This window comes from Anas acuta, chromosome 3 (assembly GCF_963932015.1).
Source record: "Anas acuta chromosome 3, bAnaAcu1.1, whole genome shotgun sequence".
In the NCBI taxonomy this organism is placed as follows: Eukaryota; Metazoa; Chordata; class Aves; order Anseriformes; family Anatidae; genus Anas; species Anas acuta.
In genome coordinates this window covers 45,103,031-45,128,446 of record NC_088981.1, presented here as the reverse complement: position 1 = coordinate 45,128,446, position 25,416 = coordinate 45,103,031, and the positions used below count along the sequence as shown (strand labels likewise).

General features: G+C 42.3%; 1 protein-coding gene and 1 long non-coding RNA gene across 4 annotated transcripts in view; both read right to left on the bottom strand.

Annotated features, from left to right (window-relative positions):
- RPS6KA2 (ribosomal protein S6 kinase A2) overlaps positions 1-20,010 on the bottom strand; it is a 301,250-nt gene extending 281,240 nt beyond the window's left edge. The window contains exons 1-2 of one of the 3 annotated variants that reach the window (XM_068676928.1): positions 10,269-10,421; positions 1,657-1,731 (exon numbers count right to left, since the gene is read on the bottom strand). In XM_068676928.1, the coding sequence (XP_068533029.1) occupies positions 1,657-1,719 (63 nt within the window). In that variant the 5' untranslated portion in view covers positions 1,720-1,731; positions 10,269-10,421. Of the gene's footprint in view, positions 1-1,656; positions 1,732-10,268; positions 10,426-19,833 lie in introns of those variants that run through there. The other 2 variants (XM_068676930.1, XM_068676932.1) reach the window with 2 other exon arrangements.
- LOC137853998 (uncharacterized) lies at positions 14,415-19,827 on the bottom strand. The gene is made up of 3 exons (XR_011094863.1): positions 19,487-19,827; positions 18,316-18,472; positions 14,415-17,287 (listed from the first exon to the last, which is right to left on the bottom strand). It is a non-coding gene; the product is annotated as an uncharacterized lncRNA (long non-coding RNA).
- Positions 20,011-25,416: the final 5,406 nt, after the last annotated feature.

The window sequence follows — 25,416 nt, the reverse complement described above, 5'->3', positions numbered from 1 at the left end:
GCTGAAATCTTACAAGGACTGATCATCTCAATATAGCTCATAACTACAGTATTCCTGAAAGCAGGAAACACTAAACAAAAAGAATCTGATTAACTAACTTTGTAAAGGGTTAATTACACTTGATAAGGAGACCCTTATAGTTTCATCCCTTTTTCCAGTAAAAGGACAAAAATGCTCCCCAAGCAAGGGAGATGAAAGTGGAAAGTTGTCTCAAGCAACAGTCACCGGGACTTAGTGCAGAGCTGAGAGCTCATCCTACTATCCGGGGATGTTCTTCCCAGGGGCTGATACAGATAAAGCAATCTGAGCAACTGCTGAAGTGTTTTCTGTCTAGGGCATAAAGAAAAATGCTGGAGGAACCCACACAACGATTAGTTTTAGGATGGAGGAAGAGAACAACCTTGCACATGGACTTTGAATGCTGTGGTTAATGGGGAGGCAGACCTGGTTTTGAAAAAGAAGAGCGCAATTTCTCTGATGTCCAGTAGAGAACTGTTCATAAAAAATACATCTATACAAGTCTCCTCACTGAGAAAGTGGCTCAACAAGGTGCCAGCTGACTACTTTAAATTGGGAAAAATATGCATTACCCAGATCTTGTCTGTTAGCACTCAGACTTCTTGCACAGCACAGATTGGAGCAAGAGGCAACACTTATTCAAGGGAGTGAACTACAGAGTGCAAATCTATCTGAGCCCCCAAACTATTTCTGAACCTAAGGATTCCACAACGAGCTGTACCAGTATTACACATTATAGTATCACTTCTACTGTATTGCTCGGGTATTTAAGCTAACACTTCATACAGAAACCTTCTCCAGAGTTCAGCAACTCAGCTTTTAAGACAAGTACTGTACCTTCCCTGTAGCCTGGAAATTTAGTTTACCTCTCCCTCCCACCCCCCAACCAAAATCCATTTCAGAGCTCTGGCCAAAGAGCTTGGGAAATCTGCAAGAGTAAATGAAACTCAGTGGTACAAGACAAACCCATCCACACACCTCCCAAGTTTTACTGGTCTGTTTACATCACCTAGTACAGCCACATACCCTGTGCGGGAAACAGTTGGCTAAGAACACATCATTTTCATTGCTCTACTAAAGAGCGACAGAAGTGCTGGAGAACCCAGTGTGCCTGTCACTGCACAAATGACGATCCCTGCCTAGGCACAAGTAAGAGTCCTAAAGCACAGGTAGCAAACACACTACAGGATAAATCATGAGCACGTGTACCACAGCAGCCAGGCAGTTATCAGAGCGTTACATGCCTCCAGCACGACCCTGGAAGCACAGCCTGGTGCTTCGAGGGGACGGCCGAGGGTCTGACTTCCCCCGAAGTTGTGCCGATGCCTACCCAGACGCAGGGATGCTCGGAACCCAAAACAGACACAAGGACCCCGGACTCACCCCGGACTCAAGTCAGAGGCCACGCAGGCTGCCCTTTCACCACGAACCCAAGCCCCCTCGGTTTCCCACCCTGGCACAGGCAGGCTGCTACCCTCACACCGTGCCCATCACCGCGCCTCGGGGCTGCCCCGACGCCCCCCGGTCCCCTCCGGGTTTGGGGCACCAAAGAGGTTTCCTAGCCGGGAGCGGAGGTGGTGCACGATGCTCGGGGGGCTCGGAAGGGAGGGTGGGGGTCCCCGCAGCCCCCCTGCTCACCTCCGTCTCCATGGGCTCCACCTCGATGCCTTTCCATAGCTCCAGCAAGTGGGCGATCGGCATGCTGGGCGATGCCTGCCGCGAGCCGGGAAGGGGGAAAAAAGATAAAATAAAATAAAACAGAAAAAGCCGGAGGAGAGCGCAGCGGGAGGAGAGGATGGGGACGGTGCGAGGCGGCGCCGGGACCCTCCGGCTGCTCGGAAGGAGGTCTCGGAGCCCAGCCAGCCCCGGGGAGCACGGGGGAGCCCCGCTGCGCTGCGCTCCGCTCCTCTCCCCGCCGGTGCCGGGGATGCCGAGGATGCTGCGGCGCTGCTATGGAGACCGAGCGCCCCCGCCCCCGGGCCGGGCAGGGCCCCCCCGGCACCGGGCGGCCCCTCCGAGGGGCGGGGGGAAATTTGGGGCCAGCCCGAGGGGGCTCTGCCCACCGCTCGGCTCAGTGCCAGGGAGCGCTGCTGGCAGAGGGGCACGTGAAGTTTCCCCAGCTCCGCGTTCTGGTCTTACAACACGTAAGCCAGGAGCTAAGTGCTTGTTTTCTCTTACTACGCCGCCTGTAGTAAGCCTCTTCCTCCTCCAGCTCCCGCAGCTTATTGCAAGCTTACTACAACTGCCATGACACACAGCGCCAGCGGCAGGCACCACGGCCCCTGCAGGTGCTCGGCCAAACCCAGGGTGAAACGGGCAGGTTACCTCCTTCTGGCAACTTAGTTATCATTTCTGAAAGGCACTGCTGCTAAATAAGGCACTGTTCAAAAGAGCTGTTTCAGAGCAAATAGTGTGTGAAGTACATTTCTCTTCTGTTCCACACTCCAAAAGCCACGGTTTATTTCCATAGCAGCAGTGCTCTTCACTCAGATTTGCACAGAGGAATGGTCAAGCAGTGTTCTTTCCCGGATTCTGTTTCAACTCCCTCTGTGTCCAACAGTAAGCTGCTGAACCCAAGATACCACACAGGGTTACGGGAGAATCAACACCTCACTGACCGCAATAGTAGGAGGCGCATCAAACAGGACCGTGAAGATAGCTGTGCTTGCTTTCTAAAGCTCAGAGGCCTTCACAGATCAAATGGACACATTCCCAAAGACACACAGAGGTTGTACATGATACCGTGCCATCTTGATATTGATAGAATCGCAGAATAGTTTGGGTGGGAAGGGACCTTAGAGACTACCTAGTTCCAACCCCCTGTCCCCAGACCCCATTGCACAAAGCCCCATCCAGCCTGGCCTTGAACATGGATACCTTCCAGAGTTTGGGCATACACACCTCTGGGCAACTTCTGTGCCTCACCACCCCCATATTCAATAATTGCTTCCTTTATACCTAACCTAAATTTACCTTCTTTCAGCTTAACTTTATTACCCCTTGCCCTATTACTACAGGACGTGATAAACAGACTCTCTCCAGCTTTCTTGTGGGATTCCTATAGGCACTAGAAGACCACTCTTCTCCAGACCAAACTACCCCAATTCCTTCAGCCTGTCTTCATAGGAGAGGTGCTCCAGCCCTCTGATCATCCTCATGGCCCTCCTCTGGACCAAAGCTTTGTTTTAAGAAGTTTTGTATTTAGGTATGACTCACAAGATTACATTTTAGTCTTTGTGACACAAAGCTCAGGTGCCAGTTTGACAGCAGCAGTGAAGTGTCCATAGTCAATGTGGAACAGCTGAAATTGGACATGCCCACATAATCCTAGGGGAGGACAATCAAGGAAACAAGCTGGGATCAGTGACACCTGCATTCAACTTACACAACAGGCGCAAGCACGTCTAATACACAACTTCCTCACGAGGGGGAGTGCAGAGGCAGGTGACCTATTCTCTGTAAACACCAGTGATAGGATCTGTGGGGATGGTGTCAAGATGAGGCAGGGGAAGTTTAGGCAAGACATCAGGAAGAGGTTCTTCATTGAGAGGGTGCTTGCACACTGGAACAGGCTCCCCAGGGAAGCAGTCACTGCACCAAGCCTGTCGGAGTTCAAGAAGTGTTTGGATTGTGCACTTAGTCACGTGGTCTAAACTTTTGGGCAGACCTGTGCAGTGCCAGGAGTTGGACCTGATAATCCTTACGGGTCCCTTCAAACTCAGGATATTCTATAATAATATTTTGAAAGTCTTTTCTAGCAGATTAAAGTGCATATCTCAAGACACCAATGTTTCCTTAAACATCTATTACTAAATCTTGGAGTAATATTAAAAATTTAATTAAAAAAATATTTTCATGTTTGTTTGGACAGTCTGAACATGCATGAGGTAAAAACAAAGGGAAGGCCAAATGAAGTCTTTCTATTCCTTTAGGATTTATGTTTTTGTTTCAAGTGTATGCACGTATCCTGGAGTAGTCTCACTGCACTCTTTCAGCACTGGAAGTTGAATTGGACCTAAATGAAGTATTCAAGTTTATGAAACTAACCAAAATACGTATTTCATATTCCACCCCTTACCACACTTGAAAAGAAAAAAAAAAAAATATATATATATATATATATATATATATATCTTCGGTTAAGAAACTCAGATAATGCAATTTTCACTCATTTCTTTCTCTTTCCCTGCCTTTATGAACCACAGTAACCCCACTGAAGTCTATGACATATTTTTACTAGAAATTCTGCAAGAACTGAGCCTCCTTCACTAACAAGGATACCATTTTTCTTCTTGATGATACAAGTGTTGCTCTAGGATCTTTATTCATAAGGAAAAAGCATCTTTGCACATTCATAGCCTCGAATTCCTAAATATTTGGCAAATTAAGTTCGTAATAGGAATGGGTATATTTGATCTACTTAAGAATCTGAAACAAAGGTTAATCACGTAGCACTAGAAATAATCGCGTCAATGCAAAGCAATCAGTAACATTTACAGTAACACCTAATGGACAGCCAGGACTGCTGTTCTTTTGGATGAATAGAGTAGCAGAAAAAAATCATGCTCCCCTCCCCAGATCTCTGGGGTCTACTTATTGGTAGTAGACTTATTGGGTCAAAAAAGGGATGGAATTTTACAAAATCAGGAACAGTCCTCTTCCAAAAATATCACCTATGGGTTGGGATAAACAAATAGAAGGAGGGGATGGCATAGGTGGAATATCACAGAGGCAGAATATGTGAGAGGGAGGAGATGAAAGTCCAAAGCAATTTGTCTCCAAGGACACACAATAAATCTGGTCAGAGAAAGAAGTCATGGCTAGAAATAGTTATTTTTTATTATTATTTTATTTTAACCTACACACACACACCCCAGAGAAGTTAGTTAACCACAGCCAGTTTAGTAGCAGAAGTAATAATTGCAGATATGCTAACTGGGTCAAGAATTGCACAAAGATTACTTAACTTGTTTCAAGAGTATAAAAGCATTTTTATCTTCTGTGTAACAGAGCACTGGACTACTTACATGGTGGTTTTTAATCTATTTTTTACCTGTCTCCTGAGTACTAGCTAATGGCTGCTGCCAGATGCAGAGTGGGGGATTAGATACATCAATATCCTGCGGTGTTATGGTAACTCCTACATGGGCAGGAGATGCACAAATGCAGAAGAAAATTTCTGCAGTGTTATCTACAAATTGCATCAAGACACTTGACACTTAAAATTTATACCTTCACTGCTTTCAGAAGATGACAAGTACTATTTCCCGTTTGAAACACAGAAGGGAAGACATGTAGGCAAAGCATTACTTTCTGTTGGTAGCTTAACATCTTTTCTAGGCTCTTAAAACCACACACATGCACAACTCCTCTTCACTCAAAGCTTGAACTATACAGCCTGGCTAAAAGTGTTATCCGAACATACAGTATGGCTGGAACGTACTAGTAAAGCCAGTGGAAATCCTCCCTGCTTCAAAGGATTCCCAAGCCCTGCTCCACAATCAAATACCTATTCCTGCTTGCCACAGCATGAACATCACCTATTATTAGGCAGGCCACACTGACACCAGCAGCATCTGCCCAACTTTTCAAAATGTTTTCTGTCAGCCCTCCGGCCAAGCCAAGCCTCCTTTTCAGCATACAGCTTTCTACAGCAAAGTTGACACACCCAGTCTGTTCCGTGCCATGCCAGCAAAGCTTCAGCTCCAGGTTCGGCACCTCCCAGGTGTACGACAGGCACAGGGAACGTTTGTTTAGAGGAAGGATTACTGTGAGTGCTAGCACCGAGAAGAGGTCAGTTCTCCCAAGTGTCAATATCACTGGACACTAGTCATTTATTTTATTTTATTTTTTTCGGTGGGGGCTGAGAAGCAATAACAACAGCAACAAAAACCCATGCCAGACTGCTAGGGACAAAGAAGAAAACAAACAAACAAAAAAAAAAAAAAACAAATACTCCCTTCCCTTGTTCACTTCAGCTATTTCACTAGAGAACATCCAGCCATTTAAGTGCACCTCGTGCCATTTTTGCTGCCTAAAGGCTCCAAGATAGCCTTGAATGCTCAACTTTGAGATGCTCAAACATAGACAATTACTGTAATCTCTCAAGCAGATAGATTGCATACTGAAACACGTGCTGAAGTTTCCCCAAAGGATACCTAGCAGCTAAGAAGGGAGCCACACAGGAGCACAGCATTAGCAATATCTCCTGCAGGTTACTTAAGATTCTTGAGGAATGAAAATAAAAGATTTTATTTTGTCCTTTACAATGACTCCTGCCACATACAGCAACCAAGAAGGATGAACACCCTCCTTTCAGGAAAAATTCTGCCCTGCAGCACATACACAGAGACTTCAAGCAAGAAGCCAACTTATTCTGCAGAATATTTTTACCTATGGGTTATGCACATGTATTGTCCTCTCCAAAACACAAGCACAGATTTGAGAGCAGCACAGGAAGACTAAGGTGCACTTGAACACTTTGAAATATATCAGTTGACAGTAAACGACTGACATGAGCTGGAGGAACAGAACACAGAAGCTCATCAGAACATCTTCTGGTGGAGACCCATCAGTAAAGGGTCAGTCATGCTGCAGTCACTGCACAGTTGCCTAAAGCAATGCATACAGAGACCATGCATGAGCAGAACCACAACAGCAAGTGGAGATGTCCGAGCACATCACAGTAGACCAGCACAGCCTAGTGCCCATAACTTGCGGGCAAGGGTATAGTAAGGAAGACCATAGTCCTATATTATCTATCTGTACACTCTGGGAAGCATATGGATGAAACTTGCTGTGTGTGACCAGTTTCCTATAGTCTATGCAATTCACCTCTGCTCATATCCAGTTAGGCCTGTATTCGGGGGATGAAATCCAGCAGTGGATGGATAGATGTCAAATGCCAGAAGTAAGCTGGTAAAAGTAGGGCAGTTTAAAAACTACACAGGAACCATGCATCACTATGATGGATGAGTGTCTGTTGCCTATGCCCTTTTTATGAGACTGATATAAAAACAAAATGATTCTTCCTGATTGAAAGCAGGCAAACAAACAAGATCCCCCACACTACTTTTTTTTCCCTGAGAGCAGATGTTGAAATGCTTTGAGCTCATTACTAAAACACGATGACTACAGTTTCTCAGCAGAAGCTGTCTTGATTCAGTGCTACAACATTAACTGCTTCAGGTTCAGCATTTGAATGTTCACCATCACTTGTGTGGAGCATGCAGAGAAGCACACAACACTTGCACATTGCTAAGTGAGCAAGGTACAGGGGAAAACATTGCTTACTCCAATGTAAGGGGTGTCCCTCATGCTATTTAATTGTGAACTGCAGACCTGATCATTGCTGAGAAACCCATAGCAAACCGGTGGCAGATTAGGTATTCAACAAAGTAGCAGGCATCTCTTCCCTGCAAAGCTCAGAGCTAAACATATGCAAACTAATATGGTATTCAATGTCTCTCCCGAAATATGAAGTGCTAGACATGTGAGAAGGCCTACTTAACTGGTGCCCTTTGCAGCACTCTGGCTTGACCACATGTACTTAATGAGGAGGTCTAGACTGAACAGCAAAATCAATGCTTAGAGAGCAACAGTGGTAATCAAGCTTCTTCAGTTTAAAGGGTGACAAATTGGTATTACCAACAAACAAGCTCCTGTGCAGCACCACTGGCTTAGATTAGGTGCAGTGCAAGGACTGGCCTCGACAGCCAACACAGAAACCAGAACAGCACAAAGCAGCATCATATGGGATCTGCCAAGGCCAGACTCCGCTGCCCACTCTACTTGAGTGCCACTTACACTAAGCCAGGTGGTAACTGTTTTCTCCAAGGTCAATTAGGAGATCTGCGTCGTGCTAGCTCTGATGGGCCAACAGGGTAGGAAAGCCAGGGCTGATTTACTGCCAGTTTACCCAACAGCAAGAGCTTGTTGGCCTCCTTGCTGAAAGAGAAGCAAATCACTGCCAAAGCTGAGCTGCCAAGCACAGGACAGTCTTATCAGCTGCCTCCTGTGCCTAACATGAGATTAAGGGACTCCTGCGGCAGAGATGCTGACTTCTGGAAGCTTTCAGTCAAGTGATCCCTTACACAGAAAGCCCCCATGCAAGCTCCTGGGATATTCCCCATTGAAGCAGTACTTCTTGTTACAGTGAAAAAACACCAGTTAAACAGGTGGCTGTACTGGCAGTAGAGAAAATTCTCCTTCTTTAAGAGCTTATAGTAAGTATTGTGACTTAATCTTTTAAGGTCACAAGTACAGAATAGACCATTTTCCCCCAGATAAGTTGCATAAATCCTCAAGGAGCAGCTCAAAGTGCAGTAGGGCAAAGACTTGAGGGGCACACACAGTCACTATTGCAGCAGCAACACCTTGGCTGATCGAAGGAGCTCCAGCCAGCCAGCAACATGTGGCCCCTTTTGGAAGGGGACCATAAGACAGCTCCAGCATTGTTCTCATGACAGAATGCTCAGGAACTAGGATTTTCCATGCAAACTTTCACAGTTCCCCATTCCCAAAAAATATTCAGTGCCATCCCCCTCCCAAAAAGCCACCTGGAGTTGACATCTAAAACCTGGCATTACAGAAAGAAAATTTGGTAAGTAGCCCAGAAGACACTGGGATAGCAGAGAAAGTTAAAAAAAATTAAAAAAAGAAAAAAAAATATGCCTGGGCACATATGTAGAGAAATATCTGGAGACTTGCAAGCAGTACTTCTCAAAAATAAAAGCTAACAAGAGTAATGTTTATGTAACACAGAAGATTACATACAAGTCATAGAAATCCAAAATAATTTCCCCAATAACTCTGACACAGATATTTTAGGTAAAGGAGGACAGGAATCCCAGCTCTGGGCACACTTGCATTTAGAGTGTTTTAAAAGATTGCAGAAGAGATGCACTCCACTTAAACAGCATCAAGATAAAATAATCATAGATTAAAGCCTTTACAAAAGGAAAAGTCAATTTCAACACCAAGGAAAGCAGCAAAGCATCAGGCAAAGAATTATTATACATGTATCATGATGCTAAGTGACACTTAAATAGAACATGCTATATTCACCAGTTGCCCACTTCTCCTTCAGTGTGCCTATCCAGGCAGATACAACAAATTCCCTCTGCATTTAACCGAAGCATGAGCTTCTCAGCAGCTGCAGAGATATTTGCAGGAGCAACAAAGTAACAAAAAACAGCCATTGTGAATATTTGTGTGGAGGCCTCCTGGCTTCAGCAGGGCTCAGGACACCGCTCCCTCAAGTTACTTCAAGACCTGCTCACACTGCTCAGCTCTTAGGCAGTAAGTCGTGAGCTCACCCACACAGAAGAAGCGTAAATGCAGCAGTGATGGGAATCATTGTGGCTGGCTGGGGCTGTACAAATTCCCCTATGAGGGATCTAATCTACAGGCAGGAAACTAATAGTCTGTTCAAAAAAAACAGAACCAGCCTGCCAGTATTACAGAAGCTTTGCTGCATCAAGTGTCCTTAGCTCTGAAGGGGGACTGCTACCTCTCAAACAGAAGCAACAAAGAATGAAGAAAACATAGAAATAAAATACATATGAAATCAAGGATTTCTTGCCCAAAAAAAAAGTATGATTTCAATGCCTCCAACCAGCTTCATCTTTTTGAAGATGACCTTAGCCTGAAAATGAGAATGTATCTAATAGAATTATCCCATCCCTTGCAGTACTGAATGTAGCTTCTGCCAGTTTTCATAAACATCACAGGTGCTAAGCATCTTATTCTGGCAGAGGAAAAAAATTACTCAGAAAAGCTATTTTTGAGTGAATTTCTTCAGTGTTTTGAAGTTTAAACATGCAAAACATGGTAATGGGTTGTTGTTGTTTTTTTATTCTTCTTCTTTAAAGTGTGTCATGCTATATTTTTTGATTGCTATTCCTAGTGAACACCACCAGTTATTTTTCCAGACATGAGTGTAAGATCACTGAGGTACAGTCTTCAATACCTGAACTCAATAAATGAAGTACTTTACAAAGGATAAGTGAAGTTTTTTTTAGACTGTAGTCCAACCTGCATCTATTAACCGCACAATTCCAGGAAGATTTCCCCCCTCATCACTGCAGTTGCTGTTCACAAAGGTGGCAGTTGGAGGAGATTACTAGGGACAGCAAGCTACAGCCCAGAGCTGTATCCTGTCATGCTGTGAAAGCAAATGGAAAAGCCAGGCTTCTTCCCCTGCCTCAAAAACAGTAAGGAAATAAGGTTGTTCAAAGCCATTTTCTCACCTTCACAGGTCACAGCTCAGCAGTACAAAGTCTCCAGAAGCCAATGGTGGTACACATCCACATGTACCTCACAGAAAAGGTTGCAGCCCCATACAGCAGCAGTACAAACTACAAAAGAAGACCCAATCAGTGGAGTGCTCAACCTGCACTAATTTACAGCTCCTTGTTAACATAGTGAGGGCCACCTGGGTGAGGACCACCCATCATCAGGCCTCCACCTGATTCTGGGTTCTATTGGGGAAGGCAAGTATTAAATCTTTAGTACTAAGAATGCTTTCTAGGGGTTTCTGGGCTGGAGTTTTCCAGAATAAAAGGTTCCTGGGATGGCTGAAGTAGTTGCTTCTTTACTGCATCAGCAGCACTTCGCTTCTTATGGAGCTAGTTGCTGTTGGTTAGCTACAGGTCCTGGAGCATAAAATTTTAGTAATAGTGACTTATAGTGATGTTGGTCCTATTGCTAACAGTGGTTATTGAAAGAAAGAGGATGTAATAGAAAAAAAAAAATCACATCTAGCAAAACAATCTGAGTTATTGATTTATGTTTTCCTTTGTATTTTGAATATGATTTCCTTTGTATATGTTTTCCTTTGTATTTTGCTATCTGATGACGTCAAGAAGCTCTGGTAGAATTCGTAAGCTTCAGTTCCAAGTTCTTCACCTACAGAAAACACACTAGCAAGAACTTGGAAAAGATTTGAACACTTGATTTACTGAGGCCACTGAACTGAATGAAAACACCAAAAATTTGTGTTGGTCTTGTAAATTTCTTGTTCCAATTTTGTCTGTTTTCTTGATTCTAAATAAAATTAAGTCTACAGTAGAATTTTATATTTGACTTATGTTTGTTGTCCCCTTCTAAATTATGTTTTCTTTGCTCTGCTTCAAGAAACATTATGTCACTAGCTTGTTTTTGTATTTCTCAAAAAAAAAAAAAAAGTAATTTGTGAACTACTGCATGAAAAGCAAAAGCCTGACAAATTGCTGTATGAATAGCAATCAATAAAAACTTACTTGTATTGGAAAAGAAACCCAGTTGTTCTACAAGAATAGAATAACTTATCTTATGTAATTATTAAGGCAGCCTTCAAGAAAATGTCAATGTCTTATGCACAGGAGAGCAAGTGGACATGACTATCATCTGAACAAAGGTTTAACAAAATGAGACAATGTTGTGGTTTAACCCAGCTGGCAGCCATTTACTCGCCCTCCACCCTCCCTCTTTGAGATGGGGGAGAGACATGGGAAAGTGAAGCCTGTGGGTTGAGATAAAGACAGTTTATTAAGACAGGACAATAATAATAACAATAATAATAATGATGATAATAGTACTACTAATAATAATGTGTACAAAACAAGTGATGCACAGTGCAATTGCTCACCACCCACTGACCTATGCCCAGCCTATCCCCGAGCAGATGGCCCCCCACCCCAGCTAGCCACCCCTATACATGTATATTGTTCAGCATGATGTCAGATGGTATGGAATACCCCTTTGGCTAGTTTGGGTCAGCTGCTTTGGGTCTGTACCTTCCCAGCTCTTGCTGCACCCTTAGCCTGCCTGTTGGCAGGACAGAGTGAGAAGCTGAAACATCCTTGGCTTGGTGTAGGCACTGCTCTGCAACAATTAAAACATCAGCCTGTTATCAGCACTGTTCTTATCCTAAGCCAAAACATAACACTCTACCAGCTACTAGGAAGAAAATTAACTCTGTCCTAACTGAAATCAAGACAGGCAAGAATTAGACTGGTGAGGATTTAAGACTGTTTGTAGCACTTCTATAGCAGCACTCAACCAGGGAATGGAGGGTGACAGTAATCAAAGCCAAACCAGATGTCTTAGCTTTGACTGTGAAAATGAAGGACGATTTTCTTTGCAAAGAACAGAATTCTGCAAGAGCAGTTATGCTTCTAGACCTGCACTTTGCTTTTCAAGGCTTGGCAAGTTCCTATAAAACCAAGGTAACTGCAGAAAGAATAAGAACGAAAGGTTTAAGTTTAACTGGATTGCAGTTTCATTCAGTCCTTGAACAGCTGGTAGAAGTCCCTCGCATTGTTTCCATCTATCTTCCATAAACAGTAAAACAGTGCAAGGAATAATTCCTCTCTCCTTCCCCAACATAATTTAACGTATCCACACCCATGTTCATTCTCTCAGAGGTGTAGTGTATCCCCACGTGAGTTTCATTACACTCAGGTGTGTCTTCAGGGTTTAACTCCCTAATCAAACTAACACCTAATTAACAAAATGGTTGCCTTCAGCTGATTTTTGAGGCTAAGGCTGGGAATTAACCCTACAGGTCCAGCCATTCAGGTTGGAAACCAGGAGACATTTCTTCTCAGAAAGAGCAGTCAGGCACTACAATGGGTTGCCCGGGGAGGTGGTGGAGTCACTGTCCCTGGTGCTTAGGGACAGGGTGGGTGACATTGGTGGTAGGGGGATGGTTGGACCAGGTGATCTTGGAGGTCATTTCCAACCTTAATAATTCTGTAGTTTTCATGGTTCTTTTCAGCTAACCTGGACCACCTATAAGAACGTCACTGGTAAGAACTTCAGGGCCTTCATAATGCTGTCAGGAGCCTTGTGCTCCTCACCCCAGGAAGTTCAAGTTCCCCACAAGTGCCTGTCCCCTTGACCTTCTCCAGCAGCAGGCTGCACTCACCCATTTGCACCCAGCTTTTGACCTGAGTGAGCTCCTACTTCCACCTCTTCAAGCTCTGAACATTGATGTGGCATTTTCAAGGGACACCAGATGAACCTGCTTTTACCTTCTGATTCCCAGGTGGACTGTCTGGTACCTCCTGTAACAAGTTCACATTCATAAGCCAACAGAACCTATGAAATGTTTCAATAAGAGATGTGTTCATATAAAAGTAAGATGCTCAGTCTCTTTCATCCTTTAAAAAAAAAAAAAAAAACAAAAAAAAAAACACTTTCAAATTTCCTGGAGGTGTTGAGCTCAATGAAGGGGAACTGGGTTCTAACTTATTTGCAATGCAGAACGATATTCCTCATAAAATTAAAAAAGTAATAACAGTAATAAAAAACCACAGGAGGACAGAAAAGATAATGTATAATAAAATAATTATAGAATAATGAGTCTCCAGATTGGCTGACACATACCTATTACTGTATCTACAGTAGGTAGGAGCTTACTCCTACCATTTTTTTTTTTTACTCATACCTCATTCTATGAACGTGTCTTCTAGAAAAAGAGGTGCATTGCAGAAATTACCTTTTCTTTTCACAACTGCAAATCTGCTGTCAACTTTTTGCCCTGGAGATACTTTAACCCACACTTCCTACTCTCCACACTCAACAGTGTCCTTAATTATTATTATCTGAGTGGAGGAACACCTTGGTCTTCTTGAAAAAGCTGCTGAACCTTTCATAAAACAGCTAAGAGTTCTCTGAGAAGTAGGAAAGAGGCAATTAATATTCCATGTCCTGGACATTGCGCAGATGGATGGGAGTCCCAAGACCCAGTCCTATCAGAAAAAAATCAATGTTGTGCAAAGGGAAACAGCGATACTAATAGTTGAAACAATCCAAACCAGATGGGTCTGCCAGGCCAGGATTCTCAGGAGCATAAGGAAATGCAGATCCTCTGGAGCAAAAAGGGGAGCTAAAAGAAGGATCCTTACACCCTGAGTATTTCAGCCCCTGAGCTAAACCAAAATGTTGTCCTGTAGGGAAATTCTTATTTGTGCTGCCCTTTTACATACCATTTCTTTGCATTCATCTTTACAAAGCTATTTTTATCTTCCCAAATCATCAGGATCTCATGCTTTATTTAGCATTAATTGAAATATTTTTCCACCTTTATGCATCACAGGTATTGCTCTATCTCACAGATCCTCAGACTGTGACAGACCAAAGCTGTCCTAATTTCAGTCTTTGATTAACTTTCCTAAGTAGTCTTTAGACAGTAATGTGTCTCTGCGATAAAAGTATGATTAGTCTATTTTAGCCTTTAAAATGAATTTTAAATCCAGGTAACGTCATGGGATCAGAGCGTCTTGCACCTAAATGGTTGTACAATGTTTAGGTTAGCTGCACGGACAATGAGCAAGAATTCCTGCCAAGTACAGAAGGACCCTTAAATCCACAGTTCAACCACAAACAAGCGAATTTGCTATGAGATCAGTGTCAATGTTCTTAGGTCTTGGACCAGTTTTATATAAGCACAAACGTTCTTTGAATTTTCCTAGTAGCTCTAAGGCACAATAAAGCAAAACTATGCTTAGAATTCCTCAAAAGATTTTAAATTTAACAATTTGTTGGAAGACTATACAAACAGGACTTGAAACTGAAGGAAAAAAGTTCCTCTGTCAGGTAATTTAACATTTTCAGTGTCAGCCGCATATACAGCGAGGAAAATGCAGTAAGTTTTAACAACTTGCTTGATTTCATATTTACATATATTTGTACATATTTATGGGCAGCGTTATATGCAGTATTTTTTTATTATTTAAGTAGAATTTTTATGACAGTTTGAACCCCCTGCCTGATTTACAACTATATGTCATCCATATTGAACTGAAATTCTGTGATAATTTGTTATTAAAATAAGAGATATTGGGGAACCACTCAGCCACAGAAATGAACGTGTAATAGAATTATTGGTCCACCCAAGAGAAAATGTAGCTACAGATTCATATTGTCTTGAAGACCTTTTCTGATAATTAAGTTTTGTCTTGAAAAGAACAAAGTTCTATTAGTGCAACGAGAAGCTCATGCTTTATTTCTTTCCTGTTGGAAGAATATTCTGCACCAACCATTGAAAAGGTAGAAAGCTGTGTGTATTTGCTCAGGTGCTTCAGGATATTTTTGCTGAAATAATGACCAGACCTCATGGATAATCTCCTAAATATGAAGGTCTCGTGATGAATACAAGTGACCTCAGGGGCCACCCGTGCAGCCCAGACCATCTGAGTTTTACCTCTCACTTTTAAGAGCAGAGGAAGAGAAATCAAAGCTCTCTAGCAAGCTAGACTTGTGCAGTGAGCAAAGAATTGTAGCTTTGCATCTGAACAAAACTGGTTAATAACTTTTGAGTGTTTCAGCAGCTCGTGTACTTCTATGAAACTTTGCAATGCTTAATATTCAGATATGTGTTCTTTGGCATCTTGATTAATGAAGTCGGTATGCCTGTGGTTATCTAAGTACCTAAGTATTTCTAATTTTAACACCGTAATGATGGCTGACCTATGTGTTGTCTACTGTGAATAAAGTTCCATTTGTTTTAGCTACTTCAGTTGTGAATATAAATTTCAGCTTGTAAACTGTTCTTAAAACCTAGCTCTACTTTATAATTTGCTGTTTTTCAAATGCTTCTACTGAAAATGCTTCCAGTGCTTAAATGCTTAAAGTAATGGCTGGCTTAAATGTTCTAGAAATAATTACACACCTATCATTTCTATAGGTCACCAGTACTAAGTCATGTCTTTAAATCTCTGTTCAACCTAGTTAATTGGAGTTTGGAAAATATTCATTTCTCATGTCAGGATATTCTGACTTCAGTAATAACTGATAAAGTTTTCACTGCAGTAAAACCAGCTTCATTTTAACCAATAATAAACCCTCACGGTAGCATGTTTAATATATATATATATAGAGAGAGAGAGAGAAAATTGTTGGGCAGCATGTAATAAGGAGGCATGTGAGACAGTATTCTTCTCCATGTTTTAACCACTTGTCTGTTATCACTTGAGACGAGAAGGCTTACACGAATAAGTATATCTCAGTGTTACTAAAAACAGACAAATATTGTTTATGACATCCTAAATAACTTGTATGACATTTTAATAAATTTTGCTGTGATTTTCCTTATGACATTACTGCGACATGATTGACTAGAGGTTTCTTACATAAGGTGATTTAAACCATTTCCATGACTGTAGTATCGTGCAAAAACATGACTGAGTAGCTAAAAATCATGCAGCAGGAAAATAAAACAAAATAACAACAACAACAACAAAAAGTACAACAGGCAAACAGCTGCCCTGATTTAGATGTATATCTAATTAAAAGATCTCTCAGACAGCACCCTCCAAATGATTTTAACAGGGACAACTTTCCTCTGTTAGCCCCTGCTCTGCTTGGTGCCAGCTGGAGGAATCTGCTGGGATCAGAACATATGAGCTCCACCACGGATTGCCAATGGAGTGGAGAGGCTACTTTAGGTTGGTTGAGCCTATTCATGGGGCTGGTGTTTATTCCACAAAATAATCATACTGCTATTTCAAAGTTCTTCTATTTGTTTACTTCTTTATTTCTGAGTGTAACTGATTAGATTAATCCCTGTTAATCCGCTACCCATTGTCAAACCTCTGACACTCAGAGACTTAAAAGTGAAATACCCAAGAGGAAGATTGACCCTTGCTGCATGCTGTCCCTTTGCTCCCAGTTGCAAAACAATCTCCTGCCTCACAGCAACTTTCAAGGTGCAGAATTTATCTCAAAGAAACCCCCAAACCACTGGCAAAGACCTAGAGCAAACAGCGATGTTGAAACCACCTTGATAACGGTGGTGCCACCCCTCCTGGCACATGGTGGAGGACAACAGCCCACGTCTGGCTTCGCAGCATCTAGGCACGATCTTAGGTTTGGGGAAATCCTGATACAAGACTTTATTCTGCTTGTGAAATAGGAAAGCTTTTCACACCTGGATATCCCAAATCCAGCATGTTTGTATGGGGCAGCACCCTTCGTGAAGTTCAGGAAAGCTCTCTCAGGCCCCTGTGTTCTCAGCTGGTGGGTACATCATTGAAACACACTCTTCAGGCACAGCACAGCTTTCCACCCACTCCGGTTTTCCAAGTTTTCAAGGGCAGTAAAAATGCATCTCCATGTGGGCAATGCATATTGCCTAGGTGAAATGAAAGTTGTCTTAAAAGTGCTTTAAAATGGATGTTCACTTGCCTTAATGCTCTAAATAAGTACATTTTGAACTCAGATATATGGCATTTAGCTTTCAGACTGTTTTGCTCCTGCAGTCATTTTATTTGTAAAACAGCACCTGTAGGCACAAAATAACATTATTTATAACTCAGATCTATGTCACACAAACCAACCTTCTGCCAAATCCGTTACAGAACAGAGCAACTAACGGTGCAAATCCAGTTTTGCCTAATATATGCAGGACCAAACAAGGGTCTGGCCATGGCTTTTGTTATTTCTCTGTGTGAGCTGCAGCAAGTCACTTGGTCCTTCAGTTTCTTCCCCTCTTCCGTACAAACCAGAATAAGAAGGCTAATGTAAGCTCTGCAGAAGTTCAGAAGTATTAGTACCAGAATTTCAGAAGTGAATTGTCTGACATATTGCTGATACTTTGAGCCAACTACAAAGCACAGCCCCACATCGCAATGCTCTTGGAATTGCAAGTGTCTTTGCTGCATTGGTATTTTCTAATGGATGTTGAAGTCCTATTTTTAGGAAAGGCTCACTGGGAAATAAAATTCTGACTAGCAAAAAAAGGTTGTCTTGGGAAGCTGTTCTTCCCAGTTATGAAAATGTGGCCAATAACCACAACATCAGCAACTGGGAGTCAGAAATGTTCTGGCTAAGTTCAGGAACAAATTGGCTCTTTGTCTTATATGGACATGGTTGGTGTGTCAGCTGGTTTGACTGTCCGTAATTATGACAAAATCCCACTTTTTACCTAGAAAACTGGAAAATGTTTCCCAGAACTGAATTGTTTCCAAAAAAAATGATAACTAGCAGAATCTAAAATGACAAGAAAATGAACTGCTTATTGTCATATAAATTACACCAACCATACAAATTTAATCTATTTTAAGCTACCCTGGAATGCTTCTGAGAGCAGTGTACTTGGTTGTTAATTCCAATAATACATAAAGCACAGAAGAAAATTTGGTAATAAACCTTCTGGTGCAGTCAGGCTGCATCAAGGATTGCTCCCTATCTCGGAGTCTAAGAAAATTAAGGCAAAACTGCCCCCTTCTTCTTATGAAAATGTAACTCCTTTTCTCAGGCAAAACAATCTAATTGATATGCTTTTATCTGAAAACCTTTCTGCTCTCTTACTTAAATGCAAATTGCAGTTGTCTTGGAATAGCAGCTTCTCTTAATGAGGCTGAAGGTGGCTGTGAGAATCCAGAGGATGACCATGTAAATTATATCTTCACAAAGAGTGAGTACAAAACACATCCTCTCGGTGTAGATACAAACAATGCCAAATAACCTAGAAGAGAAGCACACTGTTACTGCAAATAGGCAGTTAAAACAGGAGCTTTACTGTAAGCCATTTCTGATGCAAAGGTTATTTATTAATTAGCAGTGCCTGACTGTGATTTGTTCTACCAATAATAAATCTTTGTCTTGAATCAATAGGAGCTCCAAATGCTGTTATCTGGAGTCAACAGGATAGGTCTGCTGTGCTGCAGAGAATTTCAGGGAAAAAAATCCTAAGCAAGTTTCTGAAAAGCAGCCTCAGTCTATGGCTTTCTTTCTCTAAATTTAGTCCTGATTATACTTAATATTTTACTTTGCAATCCCTAGCTAAATGGAAATAATTTTATTCCAGTTCCTCAGCTACAAAGTATTAGTGTTACTCTAATATTGTTAATTGGCTTTTGGCAGCCTTATCACAGCTTAGGTAATCTTATTTAAAAGAGATAAATATAGTTAAAAAAAAAAAAAAAAAAACTTACAGAGATAGGTAGAATTGAAATCATACAAATTCTGAATCATAAAAATAATGAATATGTATTTTGAACTTAATTCTGTATTTCTGTAAAACTTTGTATTCTTTATGTCATTAAACTCTAAATTACTGCAAATTCCCAACATTTTTCACACTAAGCAAACATAACAAACTAAGCATGTCAAATATTACTTTTTCTTTCTGCCTTTTTTTTTTTTTTCCCATGGATAGTGTACTGGAAGTCACTGATGGCTGATTCAGTTCCTATTGCATTAGCTAAAGTAAAGCTTTCATTCTAGTCATCACAAAGGCAAAAGCTTAAAATAGATTGGTAAAAAATTGCCGATAGGACATCCATTGTCACACTCACTATTTCACTGCACAATGACGTAAAATGCCATAGTACAGTCAGATTACCATAAAACATCAGGACTGGAAAAAGATTTCATTAGTTCTTTATGAAGAAGGCAGTACTTTTACAGAATAACAAAGCAGCAACTTTTTCTTACAAAATATCTACTAAAATATTCTTTTGAGAACTGTGATAAATACCTGCAATTTAAGTTCGTGTAATTCTTCTCTGATTGACTCTAATGAGTCTCCATTTGTCTTGTAAACTGAATACTTAATCACTGTGTTCAAAACGACATCAGGTTATTACAGCATTCAGTGTGTCTAACACGAAAAGCTATTAAGTGACTGATTTGCAAGCCTTCAGGGACTTCAGAATCTGTATTAAATAATGCATTATTTATAGTTCAGGATTATGGAATTGGCTCCATCTGGCTCCCCGTGGCTTACAAAATGACCTGCCTGCCATGAAAATTTCCACCACTGACCGCTGGTGGCTTCCAGCAGAATTTGTCTGGAGATATGAAATAGTCAGAAATGCCACTTACCAAATTCTCAGAGACAGACTGAAAACCCACGTGTGCTTCTTGTGACATTCAGGGGACTTAGACATGCAAATCATCAGCTCTGATTCCGGGAAACTCAGGTTTACCTGGTTTCTCCCAAAAGGCTTAGGAAGGGAGGTCCCAGACTGCTAACTGGTGTAGTGAATATTCATTTTTGCCATCTTTTTAAGTTATCTTTTCAGGCATTGTTCTCGGTCAGGTGTATTCATCAGGTGTGTGCAAGCCTGATTATCATTCAGACATGCCAGAAAGCAGGTGCCAAAGGGATAATGAATAAGGGATTAAAAGCTATCCATCAATATGCCTCCTTTCCTCTGGACCCCCAGTGATCCTCACAGCCAGCATCTCTCAAAACAAAAGGCTGATAGAAAGGTTTCCAGGAAGAAAAGAAGAGCAGAAGAATGTAGGTATCTCTTTTCCAATTATTTTGTCTGTGAGAGTTAAGAAAATTTTCTTTTCTACTATATCTGTGCCTTCATGAAAGATTTGGTTACTCTGTGACATCAAAGAGCATGGTCTGTCCTTCCCTGATGATAAAAAAGGGAATCTAAGTGAAAACAAAATGAGGCACTGGAGATGAGAGAGCCACTTGTGTCCCAGAGCTATTTTGTTATGGTGATTCCCCAGTAGATTTTACAAGTAACAAGCTGTTCTCTGGATCCACAGAAGTGGTGAGGATGAAATCTCCTAAAATACAGAGGGGGTGGAGGATAAATGATGCAGGAGCAGTTGTGGCTAGTAAGATGAGTGCCCCCAAAGCAGGGTACCTGCATGTCAGCCCCTGACACCCAAGGGCCTAGGAGACAAAAGTCTTTCCCACTTCACCCATCAGTCAGCCAGCCTCCTGGCAAGTAAGTCTTTCTGAAATGCATGCCTCAGGCATTTGGCAAATACTTGAGAAACAGGGTCTAGGAGTCCCTTCACAACATTATTTTCAAAAGGAACATGCAGTAGCTGGCACTGGGAACTGATAGCACAAGACATCTGCGTTGTGATTTTCATGATCACAGCTGAACCTAAGCAATAAGGTCTGTGGAAGGCTGATGGGCTAAAATGAGAGCACTTGTGTGATGTGACAGCTCTTCCTGCCCCAGCAAGCATCGTGCCTCCCCTGAGAGTGTGCATGGCTCCTCCGCCTGCAGCTGAGGACCTGTCAAGAGGGCAGCCTGTCCCCAAGGCTGGCAACAGCAAGTTTTACTCAGCCGTAATAAGCAGAAGTTAGTAATCTGGTGGCAGGTGCCTACTGGGATGCATCAGGCTTGTTTATGGAGATGGTAATTATTACAGGGTAACTGCTGTTCTTTTGGTTCTTGCTAATTTTGTTTTGACTTCTCTTCTCTGATGTACATGCTCAGCACAGGTTCCTAATGAAAACGATTGTGTGACTTACAGAAAAGTCTTAGGTGAACAGCCTGATTTCTGGTAACTGAGGTTGTTCTCAGAAAAGTATATCTTAAGAACAGCACCATGGGATTCTTCAATAATTTTATTATTAAATATAATAATTTTAGCGCTTTTTTTTTTTTTGTTAATAAAAGACAACTAAAACGTTAGTCCTTCAAATTGCACACTGTATCTGAATGTCAGTGCTGTGATTTTCATGCTGAAGATACACAGGGGATTCATACCACCCATCTGGAGGCACTCCTGGGCATAGCTGCTCTTGGGGTCTAACAAATCCCTGCCCAATCTATGTCCATCCAGTCAGGTTTTTTTTGGGTAAAGGAGTAACAAAGATCATAGTACACAAGCATATAATAAACTGCTCATCTCCCACATAAGGTCTCAATTAGCCTGTATACCAAAACTCTTTATCTCCAAAGCACAAGAATTTGAAATCCCTTCAAAAATGCATGATTTATACCAGGTTTGGGTGACCTAAGGCAATTTTGTATAGCAGGGAATCCTTACCTGCAGGAAGGGAAGGTGTGACATGAGCCTTGTGAAAGAAGCTGCCTGAGCAGCAAGACAGTCTGAATTTAAGATAAATATACCATTCCTCATCATGGATTGCTCCATTACTAGGAAAGTGACTTGCAAATGCCTGACATTTTCCCTTGGTGTTCTCAGTACCATCATCAGGCAGCAATAACATGGTTAGTGGCACCACTAACCTGCTATGGCCTTGGCTACATGGTATTCACAAGATCCAACAGAGCACAGCTGCCTGAAGCACAACTGCACCAGAGTTGCAGTGGATAAATACAGAGAGACATCCCTCTGAAAGTCCCCTGTCCACACCATCAGAGCCAGCAGCTGCTGCTTTGCTGCTGTAGGTATTTAGACTGTCTGCACTCGTGGGACTTGGCTCACCTGCAGAGGCTCTTGGTGCATCAGCTGGGCAGTGGTGACTGGTTGCTTCTCCTGATAAAGCCAGGAGCACTGGGGAGAGCTCTGTTCTGCTCTGCTCCTCACGTCTTCTGCTCCCGTTCAGTGCTGCCAACCAGCTGTCTGCTGGCAGGGGAGCCTGCTCCCACTTACTTTGTATGCAGTCCCACGTCATAACTCAGCCCCCAGGCCTTCTAGCTTAACTGAGTTATGAAGGTGTTTGCAGACCAGGGCTTGGATGTGGCCTTAAGCACAAATAGATGTACACATGGAGAGCTAACTGAAGAGCACAACTCTGTGTGCCTGTGCGTGTTACACTTTGGATGAGTTGAATGCCTCAACACCCATTTCATGCTCGTGTTTTAGGATTCACAGCCTACAGCCATACGCAGTTACCTCAGGGTGCCAACCAGAGGAATGGACCCAGAGGTCACAGAGCAGGGCACCCCATTCTGAGCTACTGGGACTCAGGACCACGCTAACATGCTTAACAAAGGAAATGAATAGAGGCTGCTTTTCACAATCTCATACTCATGCCAAATTTGTCTGAAATTGGACTACTGTGCGGCCAAAAGAAGCCTAGTACATAGAATCATAGAATCACAGAATCATTAAGGTTGGAAAAGACCTCCAAGATCGTCTGGCCCAGGAATCCCACTACCACCGTCAGCCACTAAACCATGTCCCTAAGCACCACGTCCAACCTTTCCTTAAACACCCCCAGGGACGGTGACTCCACCACCTCCCTGGGCAACCCGTCCCAGTGCCTGACTGCTCTTTCTGAGAAGAAATGTCTCCTCATTGCCAACCTCAACCTGAACCTCCCCTGGTGCAACTTGAGGCCGTGCCCTCCAGTCCTATCACTAGTTACCTGTGAGAAGAGACCGATCCCCAGCTCCCCACACCTTCCTTTCAGGTACCAGTAGAGAGCAATAAGGCCTCCCCAAACCTGCTATGGGCACGCTCCAGGGCCTCAATGTCTTTCTTGTAGTGAGGGGCCCAAAGCTGAACACAGCACTCAAGGTGCAGCCTCACCAGAGCAGAGTACAGGGGGACAATTACCTCACTGCTCCTGCTGGCTACACTATTCATGATACCAGCCAGGATGCTGTTGGCCTTCTTGGCCACCTGCGCACAGGCCAGGTAGAGGGTGAGGGAACAAGAGAGAAGAAAACAATAATCAGTGTGTGGTCTAGGAAGAGGGGCTGTCCATGGAAATGGAACAGCCTGTGCTCTAACCTACGCACCAAGGGATACTTAGGCATTTTGCATGAGAGAGCAGACAGATAAAGGATATAAACAAGCTTAATCCCTTTGTGGAGTTGACTAGAGTTTTAAAGCACTGAAACTGCACAAACAACTCCCCTGGTGGGATTTTGTTAATTTATTTAATGATGCAGAAAGGAATAAAACTCTCATCTTCCCCAGGCAGTGTTGGTTCTTCAAGGCTGATAGATTTTATTTTGCTTAAGGAAGTGAGTGACACTTTTCAGAACTGAAGTGATTTTTAAGGCTTCCAATATACTTTTGTTTACCTCTTGTATTTAAATTGTGTTAATCAAACTCTTAAAACTATATACATTCTAATGAAAAGCAATTGCCAAGGTTGGTATCCAGCTGTGGGCCATTGCTAGAGATAGCACAAAGGCTGGACATGATCTTTGATCTGAACTGGTGCTACCATTCATTCATCTGCTCTTTTGGTTGTCCACATCCAGACACAGCCCTTAAAGCATCTCTTGTACACATCACTAATGTTTTATAATGTCTTGCACTTCTCTGCATAAAAATCAGTCAGTTGTTTTTAAAAAGCTTTCATAAAAAGCTTTTAAGAAGCTTCCTAGAAGCTACGCAGGTGGGATTGTCAAACAACAAACAAGGGCAGTTGTGTGTAGCGCTGCGAATATATTAATCACAGCTAATTGAAATACTAAATGTGTAATAGCATTGCCAAAATAAAAAGAATTTGAGTGTTTTGTTTTTTTTTTTTTTCTTCAGGCAAATACAACACCTCAGATTTGTCCCTTAAACAGTACTTGAGCATACTTAGTATGGAGCCAGGCTCTTTCCAGTGGTGCCCAGTGCCACGACAAGAGGCAGTGGGTGCAAACTGGAACACAGGAGGTTCTGGCTAACCATCAGGAAGCTGTTGGCACAGGTTGCCCAGAGAGTTGTGGAGTCTCCCCCTTGGAGAACTTCACAACCCACCTGGATACGGCCCTGGGCAGCCTGCTCTGGGTGACCCTGCTGGAGCAGGGTTTGGACCAGGGGACCTCCAGAGCTTCCTGCCAACCTCAACCATTTCAGTCTGTCTGTGAGGTTACTTTTAGCCCACCTTGAATTAGCCTTCATCAATCAATCATTTTTTTTTTATTCAGTAGCAGGATGTTGCTTAGCATGCTGCTGACTTTACAGTCTCCCTCTCCCTCTCCTGTTTCAGAGGAATTTCTCCTCAACATTTTAAAACCTGGTAACTCCCTTACATTTCTTGCATTTGAAAATGAGGCTGAAAAGTGCATGGAAGCTACACTGTCTACTCTGCTGCAGAGGCTGGTAGTTTCTGACTCTTGTTTGTATCTGCTGACTCTATTTGATAAGATTAAGCTTTACCCTTGAGCATCATACCATGAAGGCTGTTAGTGTCCATGTTAGTTCCTTCTGAAGCAGGTATTTGCAGCTGTTGGCTTTGCTTAAACTAATGCATTATGATTGAACTGCAGAGAACTCTTATACTGTAAATTTTGTCTCCCTAAGCATTATTTGGCAATATAGAAGAAAATATAATTTATACTGCAATTAAAAAGAAAAAAATAAAAAATCAGGCTTATCGATTCAAGTTTCCATTAAGCAAATGCCTGTACAGGAACCAATAATGCTACCGTTGCTTCTAAGTTCGGGCTTTCCTTGCAACTGTGGAGAGGAAGAAGGAATTGAAGCAAATGGCAAACTTTTTCATGCCACACCTGCTCCCAGGATGACAATATTTTAGTAAGATTTTGAGAAGTCTATTGTTCTAATTGAGAATTGTGTTCACAACCTAACTAGTGACTGAAAACTGTTGAACAAGATGTTCTTGCAATGGTCTGATGGTTTCTGCTTCCCTTACAGATCAGATTAAATAACCAAGGACTTGGCACTGTACTCTGTGAACTTGGAATGGAAAAAGAGAGCACAGGACTTCACCAAAGGAAATAAATAAATAAATTAAGACCATTAACAAAAACAAACAAGCAAACA